The sequence below is a fragment of the Mytilus californianus genome, unplaced genomic scaffold (assembly GCF_021869535.1).
Source record: "Mytilus californianus isolate M0D057914Y unplaced genomic scaffold, xbMytCali1.0.p SCAF_9, whole genome shotgun sequence".
Taxonomy (NCBI): domain Eukaryota; kingdom Metazoa; phylum Mollusca; class Bivalvia; order Mytilida; family Mytilidae; genus Mytilus; species Mytilus californianus.
Window position 1 is genome coordinate 86,376,547 of NW_026262745.1, and position 19,202 is coordinate 86,395,748.

At 31.1% G+C, this 19,202-nt stretch overlaps 2 protein-coding genes across 2 annotated transcripts in view; both read left to right on the plus strand.

Moving 5' to 3' along the window:
* The window catches only part of LOC127714015 (BTB/POZ domain-containing protein 6-like), a 160,064-nt gene extending 155,785 nt beyond the window's left edge, over window positions 1–4,279 (plus strand). The window contains exons 4-5 of the mRNA XM_052219964.1: window positions 2,143–2,974; window positions 4,223–4,279. Of these exons, the coding sequence (XP_052075924.1) occupies window positions 2,143–2,974; window positions 4,223–4,279 (889 nt within the window). The remainder of the gene's footprint in view (window positions 1–2,142; window positions 2,975–4,222) is intronic.
* Window positions 4,280–10,981: 6,702 nt separating this feature from the next.
* LOC127714017 (BTB/POZ domain-containing protein 6-like) lies at window positions 10,982–18,793 on the plus strand. The gene is made up of 3 exons (XM_052219965.1): window positions 10,982–11,030; window positions 13,192–13,445; window positions 18,259–18,793. Exons 2-3 carry the CDS (start codon window positions 13,192–13,194, stop codon window positions 18,791–18,793), a joined length of 789 nt encoding a protein of 262 aa, XP_052075925.1. The 5' UTR covers window positions 10,982–11,030.
* Window positions 18,794–19,202: the final 409 nt, after the last annotated feature.

The window sequence follows — 19,202 nt, forward strand, 5'->3', positions numbered from 1 at the left end:
TATGGTTCATTGACTTTAAAACTTTTAAATAGTTTACAAGTTAATGTTTGTGTTTAGGTGTGTTTAAAAGGGAACGATTTATGAAAAGTCAATGGTATTTGGTTTGCAGTTGTATGAGCATTGGCACATCTCATTTCCATGGAGATTGTTTAGTCCTGTACCTTCAGTCATGGTTCATTGACTTTGAATATTTGCATACCTTACATGTTTAATTATTGCTATTTTAATTTCAACATTTGCATTATCAAAATAACAAATAGACGAGACATATCTTTGTGTTAACAGTTTATGTTCACAATGTCAAATCTGGTTTCTCTGTGCATAGTTATTTAAGTGGAGACTCAGAGAGGCGATTGCCACATGGGTCCATGCTTGGATCTATTTTCAGCTCACCAAATTTTTCAAAGTACACACATTTGTGGTCTGGCTTTACTTAAATATATATTTATTTGATTTTTGCTTGCTGCAGACGCTTTGTTTACAGTTGAATGCTTATGCTTCATTTTTATTAACATGATTAAATTTCTTAATTATCACCCATATCTTTAATTTAAGATTTTTAATTATGTTTAAAATGGCTCATACTCTTATTTTTTATAGTGCTAATTAATGAATTACTGTGTCTATTAATTTCAAATTTTAATCATGATTTTTATCTATATTCTTAATTTTCTTGGTGCTTATTCCAAATTTTTTAGTAGATACTTTTTTTCTTACTTCAAATTTGCCTTAACATATCATTACCAAGACTCACATCTAAATGCCAAATTCTGTGTGAATGCATGGTGTTATTATTGTTTTTCTGTTATTAATATTATTTTTATATTAGGTGAAAAGCTCTATCGAGCTTGTGTTGTATAGTTTTAAAAAAACGCTGAAGCAAAATAAAATTTTCTCAACCTAACTAATCTTTCAATAGCTGTGAATCCGTAGCTCTAAGCTACGGTTCTGCAGCTTATCCATCAAGAGATGCTTTGCATTGTCACACTTACTCTTACAATCGAAATTTTGCTTTTTCAAGAATTTTGTTTTTGTTGTTAGCCTATTCACTTTGGAGAAGAATTAATACTCAAAAGAGCGGTATAACAAGAATTATTATTGGCTGCTAAAATAAATTAAAAAAACCAAAACAATCACTTGTTAGATATGTACGACGACTTTACCAAAATAAAATGATTGAATTAATACAATGTGTCCCTTCATTACTTTGTCCCATTTAAATAATCAGGAAAATACTTATTTTTTAATAAAGTAAATTTGTTTTGTGAAAACTGAATTTTCTATTTTCTACTAAACACTTTTGATAGTTTATAATGTTGTGTGTACAACTTAATAAAAATAATTGTTCTGAAGTGTGAACTTAACATTCATTTTAGCGGTGCACCTGTTTAAACATGGTTTTATTATATGTTTTTTATTTTGAACTTTGAACAATGGAGCAGAAAAAAAAGCTGTTTTGAAGGAAAACAAATCTTTGATTTTATCCAGAGCCATTCCAGTAGACAGGAAATATTCGATAAATAGATGGAAGACGAATATCGACCTACCGATGTTTTAGATACAAATGTAATAATTAGCCCTCCGAAATCTGCAAAAGGGGGAAATAAGAAAGTTTCATAGCTTTTAGAAAGTAATTAAACAGTATCCATTAATGCAACTAAAAATTAACAATTTCGTGTTCATTTATACAAATGTTGATTATGAAATAGAGATGGAGTATTAATTAATATACTCTGGGAATAAACATTACATGTTATTTAAGATCACAAACGTACATGATGGGGGCGGATCTAGGATTTTTAAAAGGGGGCGTAATTCCAGATAATTTAAGATATGGCTAAGTGAAAGGAGAATTGTCTTTGAAGATTTTATACTTCAAATACATATGTGTCGTGATAACATGATATTTTTATTTTGTTGGCAACCCCCAGGATCCTGTACTCATGAGATAACGACGATGGAATTTAAATTTAGTTTCTTTGCAAAAAGGAAAAAAAAATTGGCGAAAACTAATTGAAAGTGGCAAAAGGATTTATTTTGGCGAAAGGGACGGTGAAAAAGAAAATTTACCCAAAGGAAACCCTTGAAAGTTGAAAAGGTTATATAGCAAAATGTTTTTTTTTTTTTTTTTTTTTTTTTCAGGTATATATATACTGACACAATAGCTTTGGACTTTGAAAATGTTGGAGGAGTTGTATATGGATCAGACAAGTATATGTTACAATCTCTGAAAGACCAATGTAGTAAATTTTTATCTACAAATATAGATATTGAACATGCATGTACTGTATTTCAAACTGCACATGATTTCCAAATGAAGGAATTGGAAGAGAAAGCACTGAATTTAATTCTAAAGAAAGGAAGAGGATGCCTAAAATCACTTGATTTCCTACATTTATCTGCGGAATGCCTTCAACTAATTGTACATTCTGATAAATTAGTTTGCGAAGAGGAAAATGTCTTTGAAAGGATGATCTTATGGGCAAAACAGAGGTGTGAAGAACAAAGTATATTGATGACAGATCACAACATAAGACAATCTCTTGGTGATTTATTATACCTTATACGATTCCCTTGTATGGATCCAAATTTTTTCACGGACGAAGTTTCATCGAAGTGCATTCTTACCCTTAAGGAAAAAGATGAGGTTTATAAACATTTCAATGACAAACAGACTGACATTTTCTCTTCGAAGGGTCGCCTATCCAAGATTGTTCGTGTTCAAAGGTGTAAAGTAGATACAAGTACTATTTGGGGTTATTATGGTCTAGATGATCATTGTGTTGATTTCCAAACGTCGAAAGATGCGGAATTGTCATCCGTTCTTCTGTTTGGATCTGAAAAGTATTCAGGCTCCAGTGAAATAACAATCAATATCTTACATGGTTGTTCTGTTCTTAGTACCAAACAAACAAAAATAAACTCTATCTCAGGCCAAGAAATTTATGAAATATGGTTAGAACCTTCAGTGAATGTAAATGCACAAACTCGATACACTGTACATTTAAATATGAAAGGGCCTGCTACTTTTAGGGGACAAGAATATATTCAGAAAGTTACGAATGGAGGTGATTTTGCTATTACATTTTTGCGTCCTTTGTTAACTTCAGGTAAAAATACAAATGAAGCACGAGGGCAAATACCCGGTCTTGTTTTTCAAGTGTAGTTTAACAGCATTGTAATTCGGTTTCTTTACACTCTATTTTATTATTTCGTTTCTTTATCTAGCCTATATCATGTTTCAGTTTTCTCTGTTTATATCTATTCGAAATACTTAGCCTGTATCAGGTTTCAGCTTTCCATATTGAATATTTATTCGAAATACTTAGCCTGTATCATCTTTCAATTTCCTTTTTTGAGTACTAATTCTCATTTGAAAAGGTTTTTCAATTGATTAATGCCATTATTTTAGTCTCAAGTATGTTCCAAATGTAAACATGGTAAATTCTTGATTTTCAAAAATTACATTTTTATTATTCATTTCGTATGATATGTAGGTGTCCGGTCCGTTCGCTCCCAATACACGTTCGCATACGTTTGTACAATGTTGTACAATGTGTTTTTAAAAAAATATTTTATACTCTTTTAAATTTTATAAAGTAGTTACTCGAAACATTGTAGTGTTGTTTTTTAAATGAAATATTTCATGATTTGAATGATTGTGTACTGTTAAAGTGCATGAAGTAGTTACGCTAAATATTTAGTGCTTTTTGTTTTGGAATAGTACGTGCATGATTGTGTGAGCTTAAAGTTTATGATTGTTTTGAATAATTGTTGGAATGTATGATATAATGAATAGAAATAAATCAGATGTATAACTTAAGTTCTTAAGTTCTTTACCTTCATAGTGTACCTTCAAGCTTCTTTTCATATGGGTTTATATAATAAATGCTCTATAATGTACATGTAGCTGATAACTGTAAGACAACACCAATAAAACATATATATATATATGCTGGTACTTTCAATATTCTTTAAACATGGAGTGTAGGTATAGCTGGCTGACATGCAACCCAATGAACAGCTAAAAAGACGTGTGCTTTGTGCCCTGGTTTTTGTGTAGTTCGTTGTTGAAGTGACAATGCCATTGTGACGAGTTTGATCGCCGTTTGAAAGCTTCCGTCTTTCATTTACAAGTCTTAGATGATTGAACTTTGACTTGATCATCTTCTTTCTCCAGTGAAATAACAATTAATATCTTCTATGTTTGTTCTGTTTTTAGTACCAAACAAACAAAAATAAACTATCCCAGGCCAAGAAATCTATGAAATATGGTTAGAACCTTCAGTGAATGTAGATGTAGACACTCGATACACTATACACTTAAATATAAAAGGGCCATTTACTTTTAGGGGAAACTAATATGTTCAGAAAGTTACAAATGGAGGTGATTTTGTTGTTACATTTTTGAGTTCTTTGTTGACTTCAGGAAAATATACAAATGAAGCACGAGGACAAATACCCGGTCTTGTTTTTCAAGTGTAGTTTAACAGTATTGTAATCCGGTTTCTTTATATTCTATTTTATTAATTCATTACTTTACCTAGCCTGTATCATTTCTCAGTTTTCTTCACTTCATTTAAAATACTAAGCCTAGATCAGGTTTCAGTTTTCTCTTTAGTATATGTATTCGAAATACCTAGTCTACATGTATATCAGGTTTCAGTTTTCCTTATTGAATATTCATTAGAAATACTTAGCCTGTATCAGGTTTAATTTTTCTAAATTGAATATTCAGTCGAAATACATTTGTACTAATAATTAACCTGTATCAGATTTCAGTTTTCTTTTTTGAGTATTAATTCGCATGACATTTCTACTGCAGACTTATTACACTGAACTCTTAAAATGTAAATTAGTTTACTTCCACATTATGAGCATATACATTGTAGTAAATTGTGACTTCAACATTAAGGTATGTGTTTATCACATGAATAAAACTAGAACTACAAAAAAATTGTCAAAATTACTGTAAATTTTTTATTTAATTCTGCTTTTATTGGTTTAAATTGCTAATCAAATACCAAAAATTACTAGATATTAAAGCAATATAAAATGTTATATTAGACACCAAATGATGCAAATACATCAAACAAAACAGATTTTATAAATGTATGTTCACTATGTTGGAAAAAAAGATGTAATGATTACGCATACATGTAGATTCACATCTGACCTTAATTATTAATGATGGTATGTTTTATTTTTTATGAGATTTGTTTATGTTTGATGTTTCAAATACTACAATTTTTACCTCCAGTGACCATAGAATAAAGAGTTTATCTTTTATGTTGAATATGTAGGTGTGTTAAAAATTGTGCCACGGTTTTCATTTTGGTGACCTGCAGTTTTATTTATTCATACTGCATTTACTAGTCCCATTTTTATATATGTTCTATTTTTTATGAGTTTTTTTTATTTTTGGTGCTTTAAATACTACAGTACAATACTTATCTCCATAAAAAAATGAGGCTACATTTGTACATGTATGGATGTTATGTATTTGTCTCTATTTGTCCTTAAACATATAAAGTAGTGTTCCCGATCTGTTTAAGTCCAATGGAAAAAAATATTACCTTCATAAATGTACATTTATTGGAAAAGGGAGATATGCCACCAATGTTTCTCATTCATTCATGATATTGTTATTGTTATTTCATGTATTGATAAATCCCTTTTGCAATTTTTTATGTTTAGTTCTCAATGACAAGATGTGTTAAAGGTTGTATTTTTGTTTTTCATTTTGTTGATATGTTACTTTATTCATACAAGTCTCATTACCAATGAATTCTGAAGTTATTCGAATCAAATAAATTGTGTTAACCGTTAGTATTTCTTTTAAAAGCCATCACATTTTACGTAATACGTATCTGTACATTTATCTGTACTTTAATTCAGTAATTTATGTAATGTTTTCATCTGAGAATGTGAAAAATATTGCAGTAATTAGAATAAGCATTTCAAATTCTGCCAAATAGGTTCGTTGGGTAATAAATATTGTCTGGTTCACACTAATTTATTCGTTTTATTATAACCGGAATTTAAAACCAACATAAATAAGATCAAGATTATTCCTGAATTTACAGTTCTGACTACTACGTCAAAGAAGTTCCAGAAACCAAGAGTAAAAATATGAAAACAGGAACCATGTCAAATTGTATTTCTCCAATGGAATTGTGGTGTATACTTTGTACAAAAACAACAATTCTCCCTCTCAATCTTTTATCATGTTTGTCACTTCTCCCCTTTTATTTATTTATTTGTTATTTTTGTTATTTTTTTTTTTTTTCAATTTGAAAATTAAAAAAATCATGACCCCCCTTCTTCCAACATAAAGAAACCTCTGCTCCCACTTTTCCAGGTTCCAAATTCCCTCCTCCCCCTCTCCTCTTTATTTGCCACCCCTGGAGATAAAAAATTACCGGTCCCTAAATGTTCATGATCAGTTTCACTGTAAAAACGGAGAACTTTTCTCTGTTTTACAAAATAAAGATAGTTTTAATGATATATGTTTTCTTTTGTCATTTACGGGAGCTGTTGATTATGGATCCGTCTTAATCTCTCGTGGGTTTATGCATCACTTCTAGAAAGCCATATTGGATTAGAACAAATCATATTTTAATATCACTTGTTACTTGTTTAAGACCGTGTCTTTACCTCTAGAAGTCTTTTGTTTTTATGTATATGTAGTTGGATTGTTGTTACATTTACGAATACGCAAAACAAAATCCTTTTATTCACCTCATGGTTTTTGTTGTTCCTCATCTTACGATACCATACACTGTGTTTAGACTTTTATTTACAGGTTGATTTCTGTTACTAGTATATTAATGTTCGGTTGCAAATATTTAATGCATGTTAAGGACGATATTTATTTCAGACAATGCTATATAATGAATCATCATCGTTTCGTATAGTTTTAAGATGAAAAGGTGGCAACGGTGCAATAAAGTAAATAACATAATCGTTGGTAGTCAATTAATACCATACATGAAAAACCATCTTAAAGTATAACACTGAACACTCAACCGAAAAATAAACATACAAAACATTCGAAGACAAATAATCATAATCATTTATACGAAGGTAGTTTGAACATATAAAAACAATAGCATAGATATTCATAGTGAAAAATACAAGAAACGAAAATGATAAAGAGTAAATATTCGTTTGCGGAATTTTTGTTCAAATTAAAAAGAAGATTTTTGACTGAGGCCAAGATATAAATGGATATACAGATTATACATGAGGAAATATAGAAAGGGGGGGGGGGGGGGGGTTCAGAAAAAATATTGTTGCTATATCATTGTATTAAAGATAAGCATTTACAAGCCTTTCTTGTTATGCGAATTTTCAGAAAAAATATCTAATCTTCTTTTCGAGGGATGGAGTGTGTCTTAAAAAGGAATCACTTCAGGCTGAAACTAGAAGATCAAGCAACAGTATGCTCCAAGTTTTAATTATGTTGTATCTCATAATTTTTTTGGAGATGGATGAAAATAAACAAGCTTTAAGCAATGTTTATAAAATGAGGAGATGTGGTACGATTGCCAATGAGACAACTATCCACCAAAGTTCAAATGAAGTGGACGTAAGCAATTATATGCAAGCGTACGGCCTTCAACAATTGTTTGTTTATCGGCGGAACCTATTATATATAATGTATTGTTTTATATAGCATGATTTCATTTATTCAATAAAATATCGTTTAAACCATGACCCGAATATCTCAATCGATACTGTAGCACATAGTTTCAAAAGATCTGTAACTCTTGGCTACATTTGTACATGTAGGGATGTTATGTGTCTGTCTCTCTTTATCCTTTAAACCTTAAAAAAGCCACCGATGGTTCTACTTCAATATATTGTTATTGTTATTATTAATAATCACCTTTTCAATTTGCAATTGTTTATGTTTAGTTCTTAATGCTGAGATGTGTTAAAGGTTGTGTATTTGTTTTTTCATTTTGTTGATATGTTACTTTACCATACTAGTCTCATTACCATTGAATTCTGAAGTTATTCAAATCAAATAAATTGTGTAAACAAGTTTGTATACCTTTTTAAAAGCCATAGTATTTTATGTAATACGTATCTGTTCACATATACTCAACTGTAAATTCAGTAATTTATGTGATGTTTTTATCCAATAATGTGAAAAATGCAATCAGATATTGCAGTAATCAGACTAAGCATTTAAAATTCTGCCAAATAGGTTTGTTAGGTTACAAATATTGTCTGGTTCACACTAATTTATTCTTTTTATTGTAACCAAAATTTTAAACCAACATAAAAAAGATCAAGCATAAAGAAACCTCTGACCCCCCTTTTTTCAGGTACCAATTTTTTTCTGACCTCCTCTTTATTTGCCGTCCCTGGAGATAAATAATGACTTATCCCTTACCGATTGTATCAGGCTATATTCAAATATTCAGATCAAACAGTTTTACTGTTAAAATTGAAAAGAACTTTTCTCTGTTTTACAAAATAGAGATTTTTTTAATGATATATGTTTTCTTTTTTCATTTACGGGAGCTGTTGATTATGGATCCGTCTTAATCTCTCTTGGGTTTATGCATCACTCCTAAAAAGCCATATTGGATTAGAACAAATCATATTCTAATATCCCTTGTTACTTGTTTAAGACCGTGTCTTCACCTCTAGAAATATTTTGTTTTTATGTAGTTGGGTTGTTGTTACATTTACGAATACGCAAAACGAAATCCTTTTATTCACCTTACAGTTTGTTGTTATTCATCATCTTACGATACCATACACTGTGTTTAGATTTTTATTTTGACGATTGATTTCTGTAATATTAACGGTCGTGGCAAATATTTCATGCATGTTCAGGACTATATTTATTTATGACAATGCTATATAATGAATGAGGAAATATAGTAACTATATCATTGTATTATAGATATGATTCAGAAATAGTTATTTACGGGACTTTTTATGGGAATTTTCAGGGGAGGGAATCTATTTTTTCAATAAACATCGACATATTCAGGTTCTTTGCCTAAGCTTATGAAATTCGAAGGATGGAGTGTGGCACAAATAGAAGTCACTTGAGGCCAAGAACCTGAATAGTTATGTCGATATATACTGTTAGCATAGAGATCCTAAAAGTTCTGGAACTTTTGATAGCAACATTATACAACAATTCATGTTTATCATGTCCATAGGGAATGGAGCACAGATCAGTGCTTATTTCCGTGACGAAATGGAACGAGCACACATGTCAAATGTAAAGAATAACTTATGCCGTGCTCGACGCCTGTTATGATATCACATGTACGTAAACACCGAGAACATTTTCGGGTCTTTAAATACGTTGATGGTTCAGGTTGAAATGAGTTTAAAGAAAGATATTCAAAAATTATACATCATTTTTAAAATGTATTGGTATTGCAAGTTACATGTAATTGTTACAAATAACCTCCGATTAAAAAACAAATCACCCCTGTTTGATAAGATTATTTTCTGTGCCCAACAAGACTACAAACAGAGTCAAAATAAAGCAGTATGATTTCCAGGCATTTTTTACTCTAATAAGTGTAAACTATTATAACTACTTATGATTCATCCAAGGTCACTCCCGGTTGAAAAACTTTTTCAAAGTCACATACATACCCCCAATCATTATACATAGGAAACATGGCTTTGTGTTGTTTCAGTCAAAAATTAATATAGATAAAACTTTAATTTAAAGAATACTCCATTGGGTTCTTAGATGAATATGAGTAACTATCATTGGGAACATTCATAATAACGATAGTGGCACAACATGGAAGCGTGACTATTAGCTATGCTGTGTCCTCCGTTTTACTTTAAGATCGGTGTTTGATTGCGTAGGAAATTCACTCAAGTATTAACTGTATAGTCATGATCTTAATGAATTGCCGTCCACATTTTTGTGTCGGAACTTCAGTTCCTGGAAATTTCCAGGATCTGTTGATTTGTAATTGATTTTCCTTAAGGCGTTTTTTTTTTTTTTTTTTTTGGTTGCTTTAATACAAGAATAAACGGATATTTTATGGAAAATCCAAAAGGTTACATAACTTTTCTGGATAAATCACAGACCTTGCAAATCTCCTACAAAACGTAAAGATTGCCTGAAAATTGGCTCAGTTATACATTTTGCAAAGAGTAAATATGTTAATAACTGCTGGATGAAAATGATTCACAGATTTTTCCGTAGTCAATTCAATTCAAATTGGTATTTTTCAGAAAATTTATTGTGCTCGACTGCTTTTCGTTGCTGAACCCCTTGGTCACACATCTTTTTTCATGTTTTTTAAAGCAGTCCGTGGTACTTTTTGCCATTCATTTTGGTTTCATGATCGCATTTTTTGCTTTTTATTATAAAAAAAATCCGCAAATTGCATGGCACATGCTTAATAGTCATTCTTCTTTCAAAATAATCCGATACCTTTAATACATGTAATATGGCTAAACGGATTATGAATTACCGATAAATGTTATTCAATTTCCAATTTCTCCCAAGTGTCGAGAGTTATTGAAAATATCTTTTTGTTTAGGCTTGGACAATGACGAACCGCACGAAACCAAACATAATATTATTTGTAGGAAAATAATTATATATTTCAGTAATTTTCTGATATTATAAAAAAACAAGTTAACTTTGCAAGGGAAGACGCAGAATTTTAGAAAAGGGGCATGAAAACAGAATATTTACTGAAATGTTTTTTGACGATTTTATCATCGTTTATGCAAATTATTTGTAATTTTGCAACCAAAAAGGGGTATACGCCTTATATACCCCCTGAATCTGATATAGCTATTAACGGTTCTTTATTTGTCTTCGTCGATTAAATTATGGGTATTTTCATCATTTATTAAATTGTGTATGTTACCTGTGTTTATTTTGTTCTTAGTTTAAAATGTTGGACTTTTTATTCACTATAAATATTGCAGCTATTTATAATCCTTTTAGACTCAGACACGTGACAAAATATATATTTTACTTCCTTCTTGAATAATTGTCATATCTTGTTTGCTTTTAGGTGAGTAAAATAACATTAAACTAAATTCTAAAAAATGTATTTATACCCATGTAAATAAAATAAGAAAATTTATAATTTATTGATATTAACTCCATGATCCTCCATTGTTCTTGTCATTAACCTTTTGAGTGGAAGCTAGTAAGGATAAAAATATGCTCACGTGGACATCTTTGTTCAAATATTTGTCTTTAAACAACCAACCATCAATCAATCAAATATGTTTCTGTGTTTTTGTATTAGTTATTCCAAAAAAAGGGGGGTGACTGTTATAAAAGTACAAATACTTTTTCCGGTTGGACCTTAAATGTTGAATACCTTGCCTGGTTAACTGTTAAATTATTGCTACTGTCCAACATGTTTTTCCCCCCAAATGTCTATTCCTCGTCCTGCTATTTCTAATACAGAACATAATTTTTTGATGATAAAAGTTACTGACATAACTCGTATATATGATAAAATTAGTATTCTGAAGAAACACAACTTGTTGTCTACTTACATAATCTTAATATAAAATTTACAACTGTGATGTATAATTGCAAGTAGAATTAGAGAAATGGGTACACAGTTTAACATATATGTGAAGCTGCAATAGTCTTTTTAGGGCTGTAAAATAAAAGTCATAGATGGATATGCATCTGCAAAACACTAGTACTTACTTGCAAACTGAATACACTTTCTTTTTTTTTTCAATTACCGAAAGCATGAGGTGCAAAAATTTTTGGTCTTTTGGAAAATGTTGTTTGGGCTGTAATTAGACCCCTCTACCAAGACATTTGTTTTTCATGCACACGTATAAAAATTGCGGTTTTTATCCAACGCAATCATAGGTTTGAACGTTGTTTTCAATTTAGACTTATTTGTGTTTGAATATATATATTAAAGCCAACTCATATTTGTAAATTTAAGTAATTTTCTTATATAAATTTGTCTTAACCTAATTATGATAAAAATAATTAGATAAGGGCAAATTATATGCTGTTGCTATGTGCAATGGCCACACAAGACGGATCATATATTTCGCAATATCGGCTTTCGCGGACTGTTTTGACATCAAGTCCTGCCATATGCTTGATGACATCATATCCGATTAAATAATAACTTTATTTGTAGTTAAAGCATAAATGAAGGGAAATAACACTGTGTTATTTTGATGCATCCGAAGCATTTTCTAGGTTTTCCTTTATTGCGAACGTTCAATAGAAACACTTTACAGACTTGGGATAAGAAGAACTTAGGGAGCTATATGAACAAAAGTAACCGACACAATACAGATGATACGATATGAGATTAGGGTGGTGATTGGACTGTAAGGTATCGCCAACGATAAGACAGCAAAACAACTCAACGAAATCACAAAAGACTTAACAGATGTCAAAATCAAACATCAACATGTTGATAGTTTGCTTTCGTTTAGTATTTGATAATACAATAACAAGACAATAAAAATCATCAACCACTAAATACCAATATACATTTAATAAAAATATTGTACTTTTAGTTTTTTCGAAACTATGTTAATTTAAATATAGATTCCACCACTGCATGAAGTGTGTTACGATATTTTCCACTCTCAACAGATAGATTTTAAATGTTTAAAAAAGCTCGACAAGCCTCGCGTTTTAAATTTTAAAATTTAACTGTCTCGAGTGGAAAATATCGTAACACACTTGATGCAATGGTGGATTCTATATTTAACATTTTGACATGGACTCTGACGTTATCTTTTGTTTTTGGTTATATTTGGTTTCACTGTACTTTGTAATTTATTTTCACATTGATTATACCGCGGACCTTCTCCTTCTTTTATTGGTTTTTACATTCTTTTGATCTTGATCTTATGGCGAAAAAATCTTGCTCTTGCTGTCAGCATATACTTACCTGTCTGAAAAATAACAACAACTTATTTAACATATACCTGTGATTGATAACGTTTCTTATATAAGGTATATACCTAAATCTTCCCAAAGGTGACGCAACTGTATACTAAATGGTTTTGCGGAAATATGCTGCGATAAATGAGTCTCAAATAAAGTACAGAACCCGAGCTTGTATTAATTATCACTAACACAAAGAACTTGACTAATACACATACACACATAAATTAATGTATGTATCATGTATGTAAAATTCCTTTTTTTTGGTTTAAATTATTCAATTTTAGATGACAATGGTAGCTCAAACTGATTGGCAGATAGGAAAATCACTGTCAGATCGTATGAAATACATGTTGGATAATCAGCTGATGTGTGACGTCACATTCCATGTCGGATCAGCCAAGTCGCCAATCAAAGCCCATAAGTACATGCTGGCGAGTGCTAGTCCTGTATTCTATAGCATGTTTGAAGGACCATTATCAGAAAAGGGGGATGTTGATATTGTAAACATGACTCCAGAATATTTTGATATGATGTTACAGTAAGTTTATCAAGTTACTTAAATGTAAGTTGATATAATTATTAATTAACAATGTATAAGGCGTAAATCTGGATGAAAAGATTTAAATGTCTGAAGTAGTATCTTGTTTGTAATATCCTGTCTCGTTCGTGCTTTTTAGCGTATTATAAAAAAGAATATATAAAGGAACACGTTAGACACAAACATATTGAAACCTTGATCTACCTCCTTTATCATGTTTATTAGCTTGAGATACCGATTTTCATTTGCGCGATCTTATGTCCTGGAATACACTTAATCTAGGGATAATGTGTAGACAAATCATATAGGATGTTAAAGATCATTACAACAAAAAGCGCCCAAATACAACAGCTTATATGATCTAATGAAAACTTTGTCATACGAAGTTGCAACCTTATAAAAATAAGAAGAATGTGGTATGATAGCCAATGAGGCAAATCTCCACCAGAGACCAAAAGTGGATGCGAGCAATTATAGGCAATCGTACGGCCTTTAACAATGAGCAAAAACCCATACCGCATAGCAAGCTATAAAAGGCTCGAAATGACAAATGTAAAACAATTCAAACAAGAAAACTGACGGCCTGATTTATGTACAAAACAATAAACGAAAAGCAAATATGATATACAGCTACAAACGACAACCATATTGAATTACAGACTTGGGGACATGCACATGCAGAATGTGGCGCAGTTAAAAATGTTTGTGGGCGCGCCAACACTATCCTGGTGTGATAGTACAACAGAAGAACCCACTATAAAAAGTCAGTTGAAAAGGGCTTCACTCATCAGATCGATACAAAGCAGAAAAATCGTGTTTTATTGATTTTATTATGATGACATAATTTATGAACTTAAAATAATATTATTCCAAGGTAAGCAAATGTAATAAAAAATTATAAGACAGTACAAAAGACCACATCACACACCAATAATCAATTTCACCGAGAAAAAAACGTACATATGTAGACCAGCTACACCATATTTAACATATGTCCCTGACATGATAAAAGACGCACAATACTTAAGCTTTAGGGTAAACTACTGTTTGGTATTTTTTGTTTTGAATGCTCTTCAGTTCAAAATTGCTGTTTTGATTTGAGCACCACAGATGACGAAAAACCTCGTGTCTGACGTACTAGCTATAAAAGCGAAAAAGCTTGGTGCTGATGTTTTACAACCAAAAGGTTGATACCCCGATGAATGTTTTCCCCAGCCTGGCAGTAAGTGCTCCATTGTTTTCCATGTTTCCTACATGTACCACTGGCTGCCTAAAATTGATATTGAAATTATGTCAATATCACTCGAAACACCGTTAAAATATGTTAGAAATAGGGGTCATATTAGAGCCATCATTAGAGCCACTTCGAACATTCCTCTTGACTGTTGCAACTCTCCAAACTTATAAACCTCTATGGAGTTATTTTCGTTCAGAACGACAGGTCATTCTTTTGTAGAAACAACCCGGAATATACCAAGTTTTAATGAAATGTGCTTCAAGGCATAAAATAATGTGTAAGGTTATTGTTTTCCCTGATTAAAATGCAAACAACAGTTTTAATACTAAATCGTTTAATTCATTTGATAGTTGTCGTGTGTTGTTGGTGATTAGGGCTTTACTTTTCAATTTGCCATCTTTAATATGTTTTTAGCAGAAGCAATCCTTTCCTCTGTTTATAAGACTGAAATTCTAGAAAACGCATATTTCAAATTTCGAAACAAATAAGTTTTGTTAATTCATCGCTTAAGTAAAAAGACATTGTTGGAGACACATTCGATAATGCAAAACTTTTCATAACACCTTTAAAACAAGTCAAATCTTCTCACATTTTATGTGATGTGTAGGATTTTGTAAAAACAAAAGTATACAATCTTGTATTGGAAATCGTACATTTGTCTGTTTTTCGTGGTAAATTACGATTGTGTGCTCTCTTCGTGTCAGTTCTTGATATTTTACCTTTTACTATATTAAATGACCAAATATTCCCATTTTTGAAGTAAAGGAACAGACACTAACTTCATAATTAGAGGGGGTGTCATAAAATTTTAATATCTTATACTGATACTGTGTATAGTAGCAGACAATGTTTTTGAAAGCTTTTCTGTAATCATTTGATAAGAAACAAAATTTTAATTATAATTAGATTTTATGAAAATAAAATAAGCACAAATAAATGCACACAACGATTATTTACAAATAACCAAAGTTACTAAATACAGTTTACCTGACGGCTATTTACTCATTTACTTTTAATACAGTTCATATTGACACACGAGACAATGATAATAACTGTTAAACGATTTTTAAATTTTATTTTCGAAAAAAAATCGCGAAAATAAATACCCGCGAACTTGTTTGAAATACACAATTCATGAAAATAAGTATCCGCGAAAATAAGTACAATTGCAGTAATCAATTATTGACGAAATAGTTGTGTTGCCAGACAAAAAAAGTAAACTTCATTCTTAATAGTTCGTTAAAAATTATTGAAAAAAAAATAATCCGCAGTAAATATGGCATGAAACAAAAGATAGAAAAAAGATTGCATTCCCCTTTTATAAAATTGATATAATAAATTACTTAAACAGTGACTTGTATTTTTCATACACCGTAACAATTCATTTGTTCCTTTCGTCGTGTAATAACAGTAATATTTTTATTGTAACTGGACATTGATTTCTTTAGCACATACTTACAACTTCTCGTCCAATCAAATTTGGTTAAATTTGTCTTCTAAGTTTCATAGTACATACTTTTTCTGTGTACTAAGTAACTTTGCATGAATGACCGCAAGGGTAAGATTTCATTGTATCGCAATCAAGGGCGATTTAGGAATAAAATGCCGTGTCCCAAATTGAAAAAAATGTGTTTTCAAATAGTTTTCACATTGATTTTATATATCCTGCTATTAAAATCTTCCGTTTAAAAAATATTTTTTACAATTGCATTAAAGACTAACATATATGGTCCTTCATACCTTGATTATAGTACAACGCTATCTTTAATTATTGTGGTAATTTATCATATTGGATGATTCCATGAAATTAATTTGTACACAAAAAAGTATGTTCTATGAAACCTTGTGAAGGGGAATTAAGGCAACTCGATGATGATTTATTTAACTTTGTTAAGGAACTTGATCCATTTAATCCCAAATTGCAAAACCGTGATAACGTCTGAAGGGAATGTGCCACCTATATCTATATTCTGATAAAGCTTTTAGTTTTTACTTTGAAAAAAAAAACAACCTATAATCTTTCAAAATGATCTATTTGTAGTTGCTCTTTAATGCCGAAACGGTAAACTTTCTATGACACATATATATCAATTATTTTTTTCAAAGTTATTATAGCTTTAGTTTTACTGTCATTTTTATTTCAAAACATGTAAAGTTGTAAAGCTCCTACTGCAATTTAATTATATTTGCCGGGTTTTTTTTGTCAGTTTATTTTGTCAGCTTAGTAATACCATGTAAATAAGTACATCTAGAAAGACACCGCTATATATCGATATACATACTTACACCATCTTTTCATTCTGGAGTCTAGGGGAGTTTAAAATCGTATTTTTTATGGGAGAATGACTTAAAAATCGCTATTTTCCCAATTCGTGTTTGCTGCATTTATAAACTCGTGATCTGGTTAATCACTGTCACAAACTGAACAAATACGATGTTATGATACTAGTGAGTAAAATCACAAAACATTAAACTTAGTTAATGAAGTCCGTTTTACAAACACCTGTGATACAAGTAGTCAGCCAAAATAAACTATCAATAGACCAAATAAAAGATTACTTGAGTTGTAAATATGTGCTAAATTGGATAGTCTATGAAAAGGTATATACTATGGAATTAAGTGCTCGGGGTAAGCCTCTCGCTCTAAATTTCATAGTACATACCTTTTCATAGACTAACCGATACATAGTTTGTATCTAGATCACTGAGTTTTATTTCACAATTTAAATTAGCCGCAGGGCGTATTTAAACCTAAACGATGAAAAGAATATCCCACTTTAATGTGATCGGTAAAATAGGATACACTACTGCAAATCTTTGCAAACAATAATACTTTTGACGGTATATAAGTCAGATAATGCATATTTTAAGGTTTTTCTTCTAGTATAACACACCTTTGGGTGTAGGGATTTCCCACATAAAGACCTCCGTACGGTCGGTTTTTCGTTTGATCAATCCTGACACCCTTTGATGTAGTATACGACAAGAAAAACGAGTTTTTTTTTTATGTTTTCTGCTTTGTATCGATCTGATGAGTTAAGCCATTTTCAACTATTTTTTATGGTTTGTTCTTATGTTGTGCCGTAACACCTCTGTCCCAGGTTAGGGGAGGGTTGAGCGCTCAAAATCACGTTTAACTCCGCCACATTCTTTATGTGCATGTCCCAAGTCAGGAGCCTTTGATTCAGTGGTTATCATTGGTTCATGTCTGTCATATGTTCTTTTCGTAAATTGTTTTGTTATAAATCAGGCCGTTAGTTTTCTCAATTGAATTGTTCCATATTTTTCATGTCGGGGACTTTTGTAGCCGACTATACTGTATGGGGTTTTCTCATTGTCGAAGGCCGTACGGTTGCCTATAATTGCTTCATTAAATTTGAACTTGGAAGGATAGTTGTCTCATGCCAAACATACCACATCTCCTTATTTTTATATTATCTAAAACATATTACTATATTATACCTCAATTACCAATTTTAGTGTTCAGGGAACTCAAATAAACATAAAAGTATATCAGAATTTATGCCTTGTCTCAACCTAAAAATGATGATTAAACAGTATTTTTTTATTCAACAGGTATATATACACTGAAAAATTTGTAATAGACTCCAAAAATATCAAAGGACTTCTGTATGGATCAGAAAAGTATATGTTACAAACTCTGAAAGATAAATGTAGTGACTTCTTAACTTCAAGTGTAAATGGAGATCACACGTGTGTTGTATTTCAAACAGCGCATGACTTCAACATGAAAGATTTGGAAACAGATGCTCTGAATTTTATTTTCAAGAAAGGAAGAGCATGCTTTGAGTCCGATGATTTCCTACATTTATCTTCTGACTGCCTCACATTGATAGTTGAATCCGATAAACTGTATTGCGATGAACCAACAATGTACCAAAGGATGGTACAATGGGCCAAACTGAGATGTGAGGAACAATGTATGCCGACGACTGATGAGAACATTAGAAAGAATTTACAAGGTTCTACTGTTCTCAGTACAACACATACAGCATTAAACTCGATTACAGGCCAAGAGATTTATGAAATTCCGTTTGATTATCCAGTCGAAATAGTTGCAAACAATCGATACACTACTACTAGTATTTAAATTAAGATGAAAGGATCTCGCACTTTCAGAGGAAAGAACTATATTCAGAAGATTACGAATCATGATGATTTTTCTGTTACATTTTCCCGCTCTGCACTACCACCGGGCAATGGTACAAATGACCTAGGTGGACAAATACCTGGACTGCTATTTCTTCGATAAGGGGTTCATGCAAACAGGATGCATCTGATAAAAAATAACTATTATTTCAATAAAAGTATGAATAAATGTTTGCATATTACTTTCAAAATTAGTTCAGAGATCGATAGGTTTTTATTGATATGTCTATGTATTTATTTCTATATATACATGTTACAAGGATCTTCTGTGTTCAGTTCTACATCAGCATTTCACTCGATTGAAGGCATAGAAACTTATTAGAAATTCCGTTTGATTAAATGTTATTCTT